The sequence below is a fragment of the Platichthys flesus genome, chromosome 13, assembly GCF_949316205.1.
Source record: "Platichthys flesus chromosome 13, fPlaFle2.1, whole genome shotgun sequence".
Lineage (NCBI taxonomy): Eukaryota > Metazoa > Chordata > Actinopteri > Pleuronectiformes > Pleuronectidae > Platichthys > Platichthys flesus.
Window position 1 is genome coordinate 14,248,085 of NC_084957.1, and position 16,687 is coordinate 14,264,771.

Here is a 16,687-nt window from a genome sequence, read left to right on the forward strand (position 1 = left end):
GTCATTAAGCCTTTATTAGGCTATATCTAAAAAGAGCAGAAAAATGTCAGGCAGACACCCCACCAGCACTTCTGGTGTTCGCACTTCATTTATGCCTCATTTATATTCATCACGCCACAGTCGAGGCCGCTGAATATTCATGCCGGCGTCAGGTGATTAGGCAGAATGTGATCAGGCCCAAATCACAGTAACACCGAGGGTGGGAACGAAGCGACGAGAGGTCAAAACAACAACCGTGATGAAAGAGGAATCAGAGGGGGTGAAGCCGACATTTCAACCCCAGCGTTTAGATCCTCTCTCGTGTAAAAAAGAAAAGGAAAAAAAAGACTTCACCTGGAGCGGCAGCAGCATAAAACAGAGATGGGAAATGAATTGAATTTCCTTTGTAGCCGAAGAATAAAGGCTCACAGTCTTTCATTTACAATCTCGGGCTGTGCTCTCGCCTCTGAACAATCGGCCAGGAAGTTTCCAGGCTCTTTTGAAGTTATCCGAATTTTTTTTCTTTCTTTCTTCTCTACAAGCCGTGGTTAGCGTGTGCTGACGTGCCACAGTGGCATCCTTAGCTGTACACTTCTCGTTCCCCCCCCCGGACTCAAACTTGTTTTCATCTGCTCGGCTTCATAAACAACAGTTGTGCGGAGCAGCCTTTCGGGGTTTGGGGTCCACTTTGCCATCGTTCTCTCGTATGAAAGCTGAGCAGTTTTGCGGCATCTGTGTACTTACCTCCACTGATGAATAAAAGGGATGGAGACAGTTTTGTCTCAACTCTGCAATGCCCCTGCAGCTATTAAACAGACAAACTGCACACATGGGAAACGGTTGAGGCGAGGGTTCAATGAGCCAATTAGTGTGTGTGCTGTGCAGTTTCTATGGGCGTTTCACTGCTCTGTGATGACAGTATAGCCGACATGCCCCACTAACTGCTGAGGCTCGAGTATCTCCACCGGAGCTGAGATATAGTTGTGAGGTCGGGACACAAGCTGGGATCTTTGCCCTGTAAAACATTATTTACACATACTGCAGAGTGAGAGTCAGACATTTGCAATTACATTTTATTGAATCGTGGGTGGTGTTGTCAGCAAGAGGAGGATACTGATTACTGCTAGATGAGGCCAGTGAGGTCCTTTAAGGTGTCCAAAGGGATAGTTTGCCGGAAAAATGGAAATTCACTCATTATCTACTCGCCACTATGCCGATGGAGCGGTGAGTGAATTGTTTGAGTCCACAAAGCCCTTTCGGAGCTTCAGGGGTAAACAGTGTTGCAGCCAAATCCAATACAATTGAATGAACTGGTCGACCAGGTCTTCCAACGTTAAAAACCAACAGAAAACATAAGAACCCTCCGTACTGCTCCTGTGGTGTCATCCAAGTGTCCGTCAACCCCGAAATTTAAATTAGACTCAAACGGCATAATTTACACCATGTTTGAGTCAAAATGTTCACTGATATGTTGACGAGTCCTTCCATTGAGTTTCCAGAAAATCGGTTCTGTGGTTTTTTGCTAAATCTTACTTAAAGACAGACAAACAATGAAACCACATTTAAATATACTAGAGCCAGATTGTTATTTGGATCAGCATCAAATGGGATCCCTGGACCCCGCCCGCTGATCCAGATACAGTGTTTCGTGCAGACAAAAATGAACCTCCTTGGCAGAGTTGATATCACTGGCTTGCAGACTTTTACTCAATCAAGAAAACCTGCATCTGAAAAATTCTCACGTGCAAACACAGTTTCCATACTGCGCATGTAAAGAGTGATCCGTGCAAGTTACCTGACCTCAGGACGGCTGAAGCTGAATCAGGGTCCGCTTGACATGCGCACTCTACGGACAACTAGTCACCCATCACAGATCTCAGGGTTTATGAAATGAATGCACGTATGCCAAAAGTCCAAATCATGCTGCTCCGCCCTCATCTTGTCAAACTCCACACTGAAAAGTTTATATCCAGGCAGAACCACCCTGAGGGAAACGATAGTTTTATTTTCTTTTATTTCATCACAGAAAAAAATAATTGCTGTCATGGGATTTTTTTTTTTTGCATGTATGCATCTTCTCCTGGGTCAGATCAAACCGTCTTGTGTACTTTATTGGCCCGGGATTGTTCACCAACCCTGGGCTAAAGGAGAATTATGCCCGTCTCATCAGGCTGGGACCAGGTGCGCCCGGCACACGCCGTAATGCAGAGCTGTGGGAACATGTGTTTCCCATAATGGATTTGGCTGTTGATGCACCCCCGAGGCTCATTAAAGAAATACAGTAGCAAAGAAAATGTGATCACAACTAAAAATAGACCTTGACAGCCTTCGCACACAAGAGCACGCAACTGCGCTCGCTGTTGAGGGATCGCACGTAACATGATGAGCTGCCTTGTTTTCTGATGTTTGATTGATCCCAGCTCCTTATGCTGGGTCTCCTCCCACGACATAATTAATCGCCCATAATCAGAACCCACGTAAACATTGCATATACTGCACAAACGAATTTTTAGCCTGTTTACTTCTTGCTGATGCAGCCGTCACATGGTGGCTGCACGACTGAAGGCAGAAACCTCTCTCTGTGGGAATGGACAGGTGTCAGAGGATGTGACAGGTTCATCTGTGAAGTCGCTGTGAGACATTTTTGGATTCTGGAGGGAGTCGTGACTTAAAGGTTGTTTGAAGACAAAAAAAGACAATATTTCCCTTTTCATTTCTCTTCTATACCTCTGCTCATTGCTCCCTTGATGTATTTGTCCCCCTGTTTCTCCTTCAGCGAGCACTGAGTCAAAAAAGCTCCTTATAGCTCATGATGCTACCTAATAAGGCTTGAATAATTAGCCTATTTTAGCTTTGTAAAAAAAAAAAAATAGCATTTCTGTAAACACTCATGTATTGCAACAGGCTTTCAGCCCTCAGTTGTTTTTCCCCCTGCTGGCTGCAGATTCAGACTTCAAATGGGAACGGCAGAGAATTGCTTTGTCCTGTGCCAATCCAATCCTGCATGGTTCCACTTCAGGAGGTTCGGAGGTAATTCTCCTGGAAAAAAAGGGGAAAAAAAGAGTGCCAGGATTCTGCAGAGCTCGGCAGTAATTCCGGATGGGGGGGATTGTCAGGCTTCTAGCAAGTCTCCAGTGGGTAGTGAGGCAACGATGATGACTAATTTGAGATGCCAGCTTGAACTGCCGTTGAAAGACAGGGTGGTCCAGCAATGCCATGTGGCATCTCCTCTGAATGCATGCAATTATTTACATACTGAAGCTACAGTTTAATGCAATCTACAAAAGTGATTATTTGAGCACCCTCTGCCAATCTGTAGATATAGGGGTGAGATTTTTGGGGCAGATGGCTGTGACCCTAAGCAGTCTGTCTGTCAGTCAGTCTTGGCACAGCTCAGCTCGAGATAGGATGCTGACATGGAAGATGAGAGGTTGAGTGTTTATATGGGGTCAGATTTGTGTCAGTAAACAGCAAAACAACATTATCACAAATGTATATTCCTGGTTAATGTTGGTGTGGATCAGGGGAGAAGGTCCAGGAACTGTCTTTCTGACACATTTTTTTTACATTAGGATGAATAATTCATGGTTATTGATGAAAGACATAGATGTGTGCAATTTGGTGCAGAGCAAAATAATAATCTAAATTAGGACATTAAATGCGGTTTCATAAGGGGACTGTTGGGCCTTGATGGAGGAATGAACTCTCTGATTGTCTACTTGTCTTCATGCAACTATAATCAGTAGGCAGTTTTGTGGTTCAGGGGAGATGCTATCCCCTTTAAACCGAAATGACCTCTTATTAACCTGCCAATTCTGCCGGCTCCTCTCAGCCATCTCACCATCCTCTGTGTGAGATAACCCTACATGTGCAGACAGAGAATGTGTGTGCATTGGTAAATATCCTGTTGCGAGTGCTGTTAATGAAATCCCGGGAATCCATAGTTTATTTGGACAGTTGCAAGTTGCACAGCCCCTTCTCTTGTACTTTCTGCTCCCGGTGGAGAGATGTCATTCTCTGCACTTGCATATCTGCCTCTGAGATCCGTCGAGGGAATCTGTTTCCCAAATCCCGCTCAGCCAGCCAACAAGTCTTGGATTACTGTCTGTGTGCCAACGCTAGAAAGTGTTACTAATCAGATAGTCATGGTGTCGGTGGTGGTAGCTGGTGATAGAGACGCTCTGCGGTGAATCAGAGAAAACACTGTGACACAGGCTAGAAAATGCACATTAGAAAAGAATATGTACATGAAACTATGTGGCGTTTATCAGAGATGAATGGTATTTGTTTGAGTGCGGTGATTATGATTGTTTGAGATCAATTTCCAGTATAAATATATTATTTCAAGATCTCATTGTGATGTCACAGTCCTTATTTATTCTGTCTTATACTGTCACTTTTGTTTGTTTTTGCCTGACAACACAAGGGTGTACAAGTTGTTACACTTGGGTGTGTGTGCGTCTGTGTGTGCATGCGTGTTTTCTACATGCTCTCTCCTGTAATAATCCTTACCCCCCCCCCCAAGCATTTGACAGCAGGGCTCTGGTACCGGTCACACCTGATGTTGCTGCAGCTAATCCTACAACCAATGTCACTGTAACCAATCCTGTCACAGCCCTCAGTGCAGCCTCGGCTCCTTCCTGACATCTCAGTCACACCGCTCTGTCGTCTCCTCCCTCTCCTATCTGCTCTCTCCCTGTCCTCCCCTGACAAATGCATGCCTTGTCCTGTCTCCCTCCTTCTCACACTGACAAACCCATTGCCCTTCTTTTTGTCTTGTAGCTCACCTAATAACACACTCCTTCTCCTTCCCCCCCGTCTCCTCTGCAATTTATCCAACATTTCTACCTTAATACCGGCAAACCTGCAATCCCCTCAGCTTTGATTTGCCTGACATTTCCACCTCCTTTCTCTCATATTTCTTTCTTTCTCCCTGTCTCCTGCTGCACCCACCCACTCACCACTATCTTTTGCCGGCTGCCAACAGAAAATAAACCCAGCAACAGGTCGTCTGTCGCAAAACAGAAATTGCACTGTGTACCTGTCACCGACGCTCACATTCCCCTGCACCCAGAGGAATGACTGTCTGCTCTTTCTCTTTCCTCCCCCTCCCCCTCCATTCCTTGCAGAGAGTAAGCTGCGAGTGCAAAAGACCAATCAGTCTCAGGTGTACCCGGAGGACAGCCGCGTCAGGATCAATTGCACCATCGCCTCCCAGACCAGCCATGACTCCCAGCATGCGGTGCTGTGGTACGTGAGGCGCGCGACGGGGTCAGAGGCCGACGAGCTCCTGCTGAGGATCGAGCGCTCGGGGGCCTTCGAGTACGGCGCCTACGCCGATGAGGAGAGGCTGCGGCGTCGCGTGCAGGCCGAGAGGCTGTCGCCGCGCTCCTACGTGCTGACGCTGAACCGGGCCGAGAGCAGCGACTCCGGGACGTACTACTGCCTGGTGGAGGAGTGGCTGAGTGACCCGGATGGAGCCTGGTATCGACTCTCCCGGGAGGCCTCGGGGCTCACGCAGGTCCTGGTCAGACAGCCAGGTGAGCACGGGGTCAAACTCTCTTTTAACAAAACGCTCACTTGTTTATTCTGTTTTTCATCGAACCGTTTGCCTCCAGCACCGTCTTCAGGCCATCTCGCTCTGATGACCCTACATGTGCCCTGGGCAGAGCTCAGGTGGCATAAAAAAAAAAAAGCCAGCTGTCATGTTTCGTGCCAGAGGGCGCAGCCTGGCTCAGACGGACGACCTAATTCTCCTGTCCAGTACTCAAATCTTCCCCAGTGCTCAAAGCCATCATGTACCTATTGCCATCCAGAGCCTGAGAGCCATCTCAAGTACACTCAGCCTCATATCTTCTTCTCTCCTCCACTGAATTTGCAACAAACAAATAATTACCCCACCCACTCTATCCGTGACGAGCCCCTGTTTTCTTTTGTCTGGCTCTGTTCCACACACCAGCTGAAGGTGACCTTTTTTTCAAACATCTCCTAGAGCAGTGTTCTTCTGCCAGGTGTCCTGTTTATTAATGCAGAACGAAATCCTCGTCGTGGCTTCTGTCCAAATAGAACGCAAGGATCCAAACGTCTGGTCCCGAGCCAGTAAAGCGAGGAAGAAGCCTTTATTTAATGTAGATAGTGAAGCTATGGTGCACATACAAATACAGAAATACAAATATAAATACAGTCTTTCTATTGCTTAGTTTCAACTTTAATTCAAAAAGTGAGCTTGTGGTTGTTTGTGGATGTTTACCAGCAGCTTGTGTTATTATTAAGCAATCAGAGAGTTACAGTATATTATTCACAATAATATAGATTTGAACTCGTGAATGATATGTCCGTAAGATAAGTAGAATAGAGGTAATAAACTACGTGGATATTCATTTAGGGGCTAAAAATTCATTCGCGGAGGAAGTGGTCCAGAAATCTGCCCGTCGAGGGGAAGGATTAGTGGAGACGTGTGCCAGCTCCGGCCTTTTTTTCTGCTCTCCTGCTGTCCCGGCCGCTTCTCTTTTGCTTTAAAGTCGACTGTTCCAAACTGTGTGCAAGAGAACGCCAAGCAAGCCAGGTCCGTGCTGCCATTTTTTTTTTTTTTGCTACTGTAGTGGAACTGGGTCACCCCTGAAGGGCTGTCACACACCTACAGACAGACACTGTAGCCTCGGGGTAGGATCTAACCTTGCTGAATTGCTTTGGGCAGCTCTGTGGGATTCACTTTTTTTTTGTCTGTTGTAAAGTTTTGTGAATAATCCCCAATCAGATTTTTTTTGTAGTGGTATTTGAAGTTCATTTAGGCTGCAGCTGATAGTTGATTATTAAACGCCTTGTCTGTGTGAAATACCCAACACCATTTCACAAGCTGACACCTTAAAATAACCCTAACCCTCCTATTAGGGTTTTTCTTTAACCTGATCACGGATCACTAGAAGCAGGGTCGGCCAACACTGACCCCAGATTCTCTACAGAAAAAATCTAATCCTGAATCATTAATACTTCATTGATCCCTGAGGGAGAATTCGGTCACGTTACAGATGCTGCATTAAGAGTTTAAGCTCTGATGTCGTCCCTGCATGTGGCTGTCGACATGTGTAAACACTGCTTGGTGTAACTTCGGCAGAGACACATCTGTGAAATATTAACGCCCTGGCAGAGTGGAGTGTGGATTCAAGTGGAACATGAGTCTGGAGATCAAGGCATATGAATTCAATTAATTTGACTCATTTACTTTTTTGGTTCTCGTCGTTCTTTTAGTAGAATCGTCGTTTGCCACTATCGGCTCAATTTAAAAAGATTGTCTTTTTTGTACTTTGTTGCGAGGCTCTAACTAATGCCACGTTTCTCTCTCCCTTTCTTATCTTCACGGACGTCTGCAGAAGTTCGACTGCAGGTCGAGGAGCTGGAGTCCAACGTGACAGTGGAAGAGTCCGATTCAATCCGACTGGGCTGCAGCATTCCCTCCCAGTCGTCTCGAGACTCCCGCTTCTCCGTGTCCTGGTACGTGGAGCACTCCCAGGACGTAGACGTGGACGTGGACGAGGACGAGGACGGCCAGCCGGCCGAGGACGAAGGGAAGCGGGAGTGCGTGTTCTCTATCGGCCATGATGCCGTTTTTGGCAACGGAAACTGCAGCCCCCGAGAGGAGGCGGGGCCTACCTCCCGCCTGCAGTTTGAGAGGATGGCGTCCGACCAGTACAGCCTGACCATTCAAGGGGCCCGACCGACAGACGCAGGGCGATACTACTGCCACGTGGAGGAGTGGCTGCTCAACCCCCGCAACGCGTGGTACCGCCTGGCCACCAACAACTCTGGGTTCACTATTGTTAATGTGCTGCAACAAGGTGAGGCCTTATTTGAACAACTGTTTGTAATATAGATTAATGCAATACTTAAGTCAAAGGCTGTCTTCTTACCCTACTCTGGAGATTAAAGACTGCAGATGTTCCTCCGATTGCAGGATATGGTTAAATTGTTCTGCTGCTCCTTCGACTGTTTATTCTAGCGCTGTATTCTGTCATATTGCCCAGTCCTAATATGTCCTCTTTACAGTGCCTGTAACAAGAGAATACTAATAGTCCAATTACGGAGCTCTCAGATAGTCTGTGTGTCACCCCTGCTTCGGATGATCAGGCTTCCCCAGTCACAACATTTATTTTGAAGAAGGGAACACCGCAGTTAAAAGCAAAGCCGGCGATGGCCACCCACTGTTTAGCATTAAAGAAAAGTAATTAATGGCGTTGAAAGCAGTGCCGGGATCCGAGGAAGTCAAATTGATTTATTCACTAGTGTCAACGGCTAGATGGAGATCATACATAGCTGTTACAAATTGAATTACACACGCTTGTAGAGTCATAAAATCCTGAGTAAAATTCAGTCAATTAATTTTTCAGTGACCATTTTTCTCAGGACTACATCAAGAAGGTTTTCTTGAAGTGGGGCAGAGACGTCTCACACAGGCACATTTGTGTAAACATGAATGCAGATGCCACAGCCCGACTGCAAACGCCCCATAACGAAAACACAACCGCTAGGGATGCAATCCAGTGAGCTGTCGTCTGTGTGGTGGTCTATTGGAGGTGTGGTCGTACAGGTGCATTCCTGTACTTCTCCTTTTTTGGCTGCTCCAACCTCACGTCGAATACACAAGCTTCACATTTGAAGCATCTTGACCACAAAAAGAAACTCTGCGTGTTTCCTTACCAACATCTGTTGTTGGTTAATTCTGTCATGATTGTGTGTCCGTTGTGTTTCAGTTTTGTGCCTTTTGCATGTGTTTTCCATGTGAATGCGCTTGTGTTGTTGTTGTTTTTGGTGCATCTATAAAAATGTTGTTTTGTCGTTCTTGCTCAACAGTGTCCACCATGCATATGGTGGTGTGCTCCAACGAGTCCCTCTTCTACTTCGTCTTCTTCTACCCCTTCCCCATCTTCGGCATCCTCCTCATCGCCCTGCTGCTGGTGCGCTACAAGGGCCGCAGCAGCAGCAAGAGCCAGGAGGGCAAAAACGGCGCCCCCCTCCTGTGGATTAAAGAACCTCACCTGAGTTACTCGCCCACCTGTTTGGACCCACCTGCGCTCAGCCTGCACCCCGGCTCTGTTGACTAAGCGAGGGTCCCCGCCCCCCCCTCCTGTTCCGCTCTCGCTGCGGATCCAGCCAACACAATGCCAGGGAGCAGATGTGGACTCCACTTTCAGAACTTACTGTCGTTCACTGCTGTGTTGAATTAGTCAGTTGATCAGTTTTAAGATTCCTACCCTGATTGCTGCCTGTTTTATGTTAACAACCGTGTGTGTGTGTGTTTTTGTGTGTGTGTGTGTGTGTGTGTGTGTATGGACGAGAATGCGTGTGCCATGTTAGCACAATTAAGTGTGTGAGTGCAATCTGAAGGATGAGGGAGATTCACAGGCCTCTCTCTCTCTCTCTGTTGTTTTGTTTTCTGCGAAACCTAATCTCATAGCTGCATTTTGAGTTTTTTATTATTCTGAATATGTGTCTGTTTTTCAAGAAGAGAAGAGAACTGTGCACATGAGATCACTGGCCAGTCCGGGAAGAAGATTTAAGAGAGGGAACTCTATAATGGACTCTGGCGCTGAGCGGATGCCAAAAAAAAAAAGGAAAAACATCTACACACTGATCCAAGAGCAGCCACAGCCTGGCCCACTATGTTGGTTGCCATAGTGATGCTCTGCGCCCACTGACTTCGTAGCCCATGACTTGGTTTCCAGCCTGCATAGAGACAAAGGCAAGGACACACAAGTCTGTGTCCTAAGTGAGGACGTGTGTATGTGTGTTGGCCCACCTGCCTCCACAATGAATTTGCCTTGGCAGACAGAAACAGGCCCTGGTGCGCCACTTAAACACTGCCAGACACTCTGGCCTTAGAGAGAGACTGCTCCGCTCTTCTCCTCCATCCTCCTCCTCCTCCTCCTCCTCCTCCTCCTCCTCCTCCTCCTCCTCCTCCTCCATCCTCCTCCTCCTCCTCCTCCTCTCCCGAAAGAGACAGCGAGGGAACGCTGGGGAGGTCAGAAAGGATGGAGAATAAATGAACAGCTCTCTCCTGCTGAGGATCTATGTACTTCAACACATGGGACTTTTTTTTTTGTTCAGTGCCAAGTCCCCCTTATTTCCAATTCTGTCCTCTGCAGCCAGTATTTGAAGTTCTAAAGAAAGGGGAGGAAGCTGATTGGTTCCGAGGCAGATCGTGAACATGACTGCTTACCTCCTGCTGTGGGTTTATGAGGCCTCGTGGGCAAAAGGGCAGTTTCTACACCCGTGTAAAATCAGTTGAATTGTCCTTCTTAAATTGCACAGTGGGGGTTGATGTATGAAATTGAATTCTTGCACATTTCTTTAAGTTGCCCAATATGACCACTCTGTTGTCCCGTTTTTAAAAGATACCAGAAGCTCAGATAATGCGTACTAAGTTAAACAACCCTGACGACCCACCCATCAGATGACTAATGTGTGGATGTGTAGTCAAACACTCTGAAATGTATTCTGCACATTATAAGCGAACCTAGATTTGTGTTTATTTTAAAGATTTTTTCTATTTATTGTTTTATACTACTTTGCATAGCTTTGTAAGATTTTTCTTTTTGTTTTTTTTTGTGTGCTTTGAAATTCTCTAAAACCTGTGCTGCTTGCGTTGCCAGGCAACTGCACCAAAGCAGATTATGTCAATAGCCTGTGTGTCGGCGACGTGGTAGATGTAGAAATGCTAGATTCGTCCGGCGCATTGCAGTCGGTAGCATTTCACTCCAGATCGTCAAGTTTGGTCGGTGTCACAACACTGTATATCTATATCTATAATGGAATTTACTGTGGCTTCTACATGTACAGTAGTCCAACAGACAAGTAACTGAAGACTGATCCACTTAATGCTTCTCCGCTCGCGTTGCGTTCATCTAGTGAAATGTGATGTAACACCTTGGTAGGATGTTTGATCAAAGCCGACAATGAACTGCTGCGACATCGTCTTCTTCTTCTTCTTGTGGATTCTCGCTGAGGGTGTATCTCTTCGGTTCCCCCCCCTGACAAAAAGGCAGAAGGGTTGCAAATCGCTTTTTTCCGCTCGAACTTGACAGCCGGGAGACTCGAGGAATCCTCCTGGCCCACCCGGGCCCCGAACCCTCTCACTGCCAGAGACTGGACCTGAAAATGAAAAACTCTCGAAAAAACTTGACATCGTTGTCTCAAGTGTGTCGACATGTATATTGCATGAGTATTGCGGGAGGAATTTTGATGTTTTGTAAACTTTGAACTCTTTGAGCATTGTGTTTGTGTGACAGAGCAGTGCCCAAATCCCCCCCCCCCCTCCCTCCCTCCTTGACCCCGACTTCCTGAGCCAACACAAAGCCCAGCCCTCTCATCATTATATCATTATTTACTATATTCGACTGCCAACGATGCCCCTCCACCATGTAAAGTTCTCTATCTGGAGATTGTGTTTGATCTCACTGCTCATATTTTTTCTTTTAATCGCTTTGCTTTTATGCAGAACTCCATTAAACAGATTTATGTCATTAATAATCCCCCCCCCAAAAAAGTAGCCGATACTGACACAAGCTCACGAATACTAAGATATCAACTTGCTTTGCTGTTTTTTTCTTGTAAGCATTTCAAGTCCACACCGAGCCGCCGCTGAGTGGTGAAGAGCTGGTGCTGTAGAGCCAGGGGAGTCAGACGTGGCGTGTTTGTGCAGCTGCAACTCAATTTGATTAATGTCAGAGAAAAAGAACCGTCACCGCCTGTCCTCTCATTGCTAAACACGTGTTTTCAGTTTTTCGTTCTCGTGAACGGGACATTAGCCACGAATTATTAAGCCAAGAATTTGGCCAGGTCGGTTTTAGGGTCAGGACAAAATCCACCTACAAAGGAATAAATAGATGAGTAGTCCACAACGAACATGCAGTTGATGAGGTGACACTTCATCTATGAAAGTCAAAGGAAAGAAAGAAAAGGACAGGTGATGCAAAAGAACACGGTCCGCTGTACAGCGTATCGAGGGTGTGTGCTATTTCAAACGCACAACGGCAGAAATCTGGACAATGACGTGTTCATGCATGAGAAAGTTACATCTGTAAATATTCAAGTTGGTTTTCTGCATCACGTGATCTAATCATCTAAATCACGTGATGCCTGATTTTCTGTTTGTGTGTATATACTGCAAATGTCACCTTGTCAAATCACAATATTCAGAGTGTGAATGGTACAGCCTCCTGTTGCTGTTTGATGCAATGCTACTACAAGTCAGAAGTATATATATGTATATGTTTATGCATATGTGTATATATAATAAATGCAGGAAAGTCATTCTGTGCATTCCCAGGCATCACCAGGAAGAATTGATGCACCTTTGATGTAATGGTTGCATATCTGATTGACTTGCATCAAATGAAGCTGGTTTTAGTTTTTTATAAGCAAATCAGGAGCTGGTTTGCTGGATTGTTTCTTTTTTATAAATATGGAACAATCCTGGAGGTAGAGTCACTGTATAAATCACATTAATCCCAGACGGAATTCATTTTAAATTCAATTCATTTCATCTCTGTAGACCTGAGCCAGGAAGTATAGGGCACGGTGTTGTTGTCACAGCGCTGCCGCCATCGCCAGAGCTGCACACGAGCTCTGAATAGTGTATTTTTGGTTGTTATAATAATGATAATAATAATATTAATAAAAGCATCCATTGCTGCCCCCCCCCAGATTCCTCCCGACATTCTGACAGAGTTGTAGCTGCATTTCGAGGGCTGCATGTTTCGGCTGTGTGCTGGCTCCCAGATTTAGGTGTAAAATAGTTTGTGGTGATGTTTTCAGTTCAGCCAGTGATGCTTTATTTTCAGTGATGTATTTTTATATGACCATGGTTTGTTTATTTTCCTTTTTTTCTTAATAGTTGCCATCGTGAACATTAAAAAGGCACTTTGCTATTGTCAGTTTATTGCAATAAAATACATTCGGTGCATCCTCCTGTTGTTCGTTTCAATCGTAGGCACTGTGCAGATGAGTTGTTAAAACAACATATTGATCCGGCTTTTCTCACAACAGACTCACTAACACACCACCAGCTCCCTTCCCAATCATCTGGCTCTGCTTCAATCGTAAACTCAAGGTTAGCGGCCTGCAGCCAGCGGGGTCGTGTCGAGTCGGCGTGGGATTTTAACCTCTGAGCCCCTCGACAACGCGAGGCTTTATTTACTCTGCGTGTTCCTTTCGCTCGCCCCGTGTATGTGTCTTTACTCGAGTGGAGGAGAGAGAAGGATTGTGTCAGCAGGATAAGAGGATAACTGATGCTTCGAGGGCCTGCTGCGAGGTAACCAGGCACTTTTTCTTTCGACAGCCTCAGCAAATCACACCTCACCATTCATAACTCGTAACCAATGCTCGCTCTCCCACACATGCCTCCCATCAGAAGGTGCAATCTTCCACAAGTCCATGTCATTCTTAAACTTCTCCCCAACTCCTTCTCCCATGAATCCATATTAACTCCTATTGATTCACACAGATCCCGACGAAGCCGAGAGCAACCACCGGTTCCATGAATCAACTGGGATGTGAATGGAAAACTGAACTCGCTGTAAGAGAAACTCATAGTTTGGCTTGTGCTCGGCCTGTTAACTTGATTGTGTTTAGGATTCTGTGATGCCCCCCCCCCCCCCCCCCCCCCAGGATCCTTTGGTCAAACATCTATTGATGCTGCTGGCGCTGACAGGAAAGGCTTCACTGATACTGCTGATGTTATTGTCATCGGCTCCATCTCAACTCCACAGGATGCACAAACACCAAATCCTCCCGCTTTGAGCACCGTCTCCCTGTCCCACTTTCTCCCTGATTTTCATCCTGTTGCCATTTTGTCGAGGGCACATCCTGTGAGGAAAGATCTGTTTTGCATAAAACTAAGTAATACTCACAAATCCATAAAGTCCTCGCTGAGGGTGCCGACACCGGAGGGACACACATGGGCAGGCAAATAAGATTGTGATTTAATACCAGTGAGAAAGGGAGAAGGGAAGAGATAAACATGTTTTCATTTCATTCCACTGGGGTGAGCTCAGATGCATCGTCACAAGGACGGAGAGAGAAAAATCAAGATCGATACGGATCGATAGCACACAAGTGCAAATTGCAAAAGGATTATTGGCTTGCATGGAAAATCATGTTAACACACAAGGCTCGGGAAAACACTAAAAATACACTGCACATGTTGTTCTGTTCTTCGAGGTGACGACACGAGGGAGGCAGAGCTACCGATGGAACAGCTTGTGGTGCGAGTGGACTGCTGAGGCTCGTGTGCCGCCCGCTGCGCTCACCTTTGTCACTCACACTTACATCACTTAGTGAGTCAGGGACAAAGAAATAATCCTGTTATCTCACAAATTGTACCGTTGGCATTTGAAAGGGCTGCGCTGCCTTCTCCCCTCTCAGAGGTTCAAACGCAGGGGTGAGCGATAGAGGTGGGCGGAGAACAGATGTTCCACCTGTACAGCGGAAGATTGCTCTACAAATTGCTGTTGATGTATCAGCAGCTGCAGGACGATGCGGGGGGGGGGGGGGGAGAATCAATAGTCGTATTAAGTGCCTGATGGTTTGAGCTGTTTTCTGGAAATAAACACAGTTTGTAGATGATTATCACTGCAGCCACAGAAAACTCACACCGACCACATGCAGCTCAAGGTACACAAGACACATACTGAAATCCAAACAACAAAAGCACTGATGGTCCCACAGCATTCATTATGGATTCAAAACATGCACATATTTACAAACACACATTGGAATATTCTCATCTCATCCATAATTGATCGGCACTAAAATCGTTTGTGTACTTCCACCGGCTCCGTCTAAGGCAGAGTAAACTAGTTCTAAGGTTGCTGCTACGGCGACGCCCCCCCCCCTCTGGGACTTCTGCATTTAGTCTCTCCGGTCTCCAGGGGCCCCTGCGAAAGCCGGCAGATTCAGATGAGAAGCTAATTGCTCGTTCCAGGCTTTTGTTGTAATGTTTGTTTTATAAACATTTAATACCTGATAGGTGGATCGACCTTGCATGATTCAGTCCTCAGGAGATTTTAGCCGAGGGCATTTTTGCTTGACCTCTCCTAGCAGCTTATCTCCGGATATGTCAAAGCATGCAGGACTTTTAACAATCCAAGGCTGTGAAGGTTTCAAATGTATTTTCTGTGGATAAGCGTGAACGGGGTTGAGAGAGATACCGGTCCTGGGGCATTTTCAAACAAGAGTAGTCTGCCGCCATATTAGCAGCTTTGTAAGGTTTGAGCTAAAGCCGGTGAGATATCATGCTCAGGATTATGATGTTAAAGTAACACTTTACAACTTTGAAATAGCAGCTTCTATATACGTTTGATGGTTCACCGTCTTTGGTACTGCTTCAATGCCAACTCCTCACCCTGAAGGTCTATGAAAAGTTGTTCTTGGGCCCGAGCACTGACAGGCACTGACAGACAGTGAGGCCCTATTGAAATTGTAAGGATTATTATTATCATTTCTCAGGCAAATGAATTGGCTTTTTGAGGGCTTTAACATGCTCAAATTCTTACCAAAATGTGCAGAAAATTAGAAAGTGGTGAAAATTAACTTTGGGTCTTTTTTCAGTTATTTCAGTTTATTTTTTTATTTCCTGCGCAGGTTTAATTTAATTTAATCAAATTTTATTTTATTTTTTTTAATTTACGTAGATTTTTTGCAATTAGTTGGCTGCCAATTTTAGGTATTCAGTATCTTGCCAAGGAAACTTCGGCATGCAGATGGGGAATAGTGGGAATTGAACCAGCGACCTTCTTGTTGCTGCTTGATACACATTTCAGAGAAAACCATTGTATTTTCTACTTTACGACATATATTTGACAGCCCTTCTTAAAGTTACTTTTCAATTTTTGGATTTAAGATACTGGATGATTTAACATGCTTTTAAAAACTATAGAGAATAACCCAGTAGTTTCCAGCCTTGGCTTCTGACGCCTTACAAGAATCACAGTGTGGGACACATTTATTATAAAATAATTCATGCAAAACCTTCCAGTTTATATTCGGTGATCAAACAAATTACATATTGTTCCCATCAACTAGCACAAGGAGTAAGCGTCACTCATTACTCATTGATCAAATCAAACCTCCGGCCTCCTGAACTTTTACTTTGAAGGTGAGCTGTCTCTCTGTCCCCCGCTGGATGTCCTCGTTCAAGCTTAGCTCCTCAGGTTGACGTCCACTTCATGCACAGACCAGGTGAGGCCTCACTACTGCATGAATCTACAGCAACAACAAATCCCTGGTTGTTAATAAGACCATACAGACTCAATCAGACGAGGCCTCTATGCATAAGTAAAAGTGGCAACAACAGCGAGCTAATCAGCGATGTGCATGTTGTCCTCATGTGGGATGCCGAGTAATTATGAATGAGCAGGAGCAGGCAAAGCGAGTTCACTAATGTGCTTTTAGTGCCGAAGATGAGGGGAGAGAGGCGGAAAGATATAATTCCACTATATAATGATTCCAGAGATGGGGAAGGGTGAATCATGAAAGCAAAGACAATGCATCAGGGAGTAGATGGAACCAACTAAATGGCAACAGAAAGTGCAAGAGGAGGAGAGAGAGAGAGAAGAAGAAGAAGAAGAAGAAATGTAAAAAACAGGTTCCCCTGGGACAGCTACTTCAAACAGGGTCGTTGGATGAGCCCAATGAATATTTGACGGCACGGTTC

General features: G+C 45.7%; 1 protein-coding gene across 1 annotated transcript in view; it reads left to right on the plus strand.

Annotated features, from left to right (window-relative positions):
- Positions 1 to 12,937, plus strand: part of igsf3 (immunoglobulin superfamily, member 3) — a 76,429-nt gene extending 63,492 nt beyond the window's left edge. The window contains exons 7-9 of the mRNA XM_062402703.1: positions 5,109 to 5,519; positions 7,350 to 7,814; positions 8,827 to 12,937. Of these exons, the coding sequence (XP_062258687.1) occupies positions 5,109 to 5,519; positions 7,350 to 7,814; positions 8,827 to 9,077 (1,127 nt within the window). The 3' untranslated portion in view covers positions 9,078 to 12,937. The remainder of the gene's footprint in view (positions 1 to 5,108; positions 5,520 to 7,349; positions 7,815 to 8,826) is intronic.
- Positions 12,938 to 16,687: the final 3,750 nt, after the last annotated feature.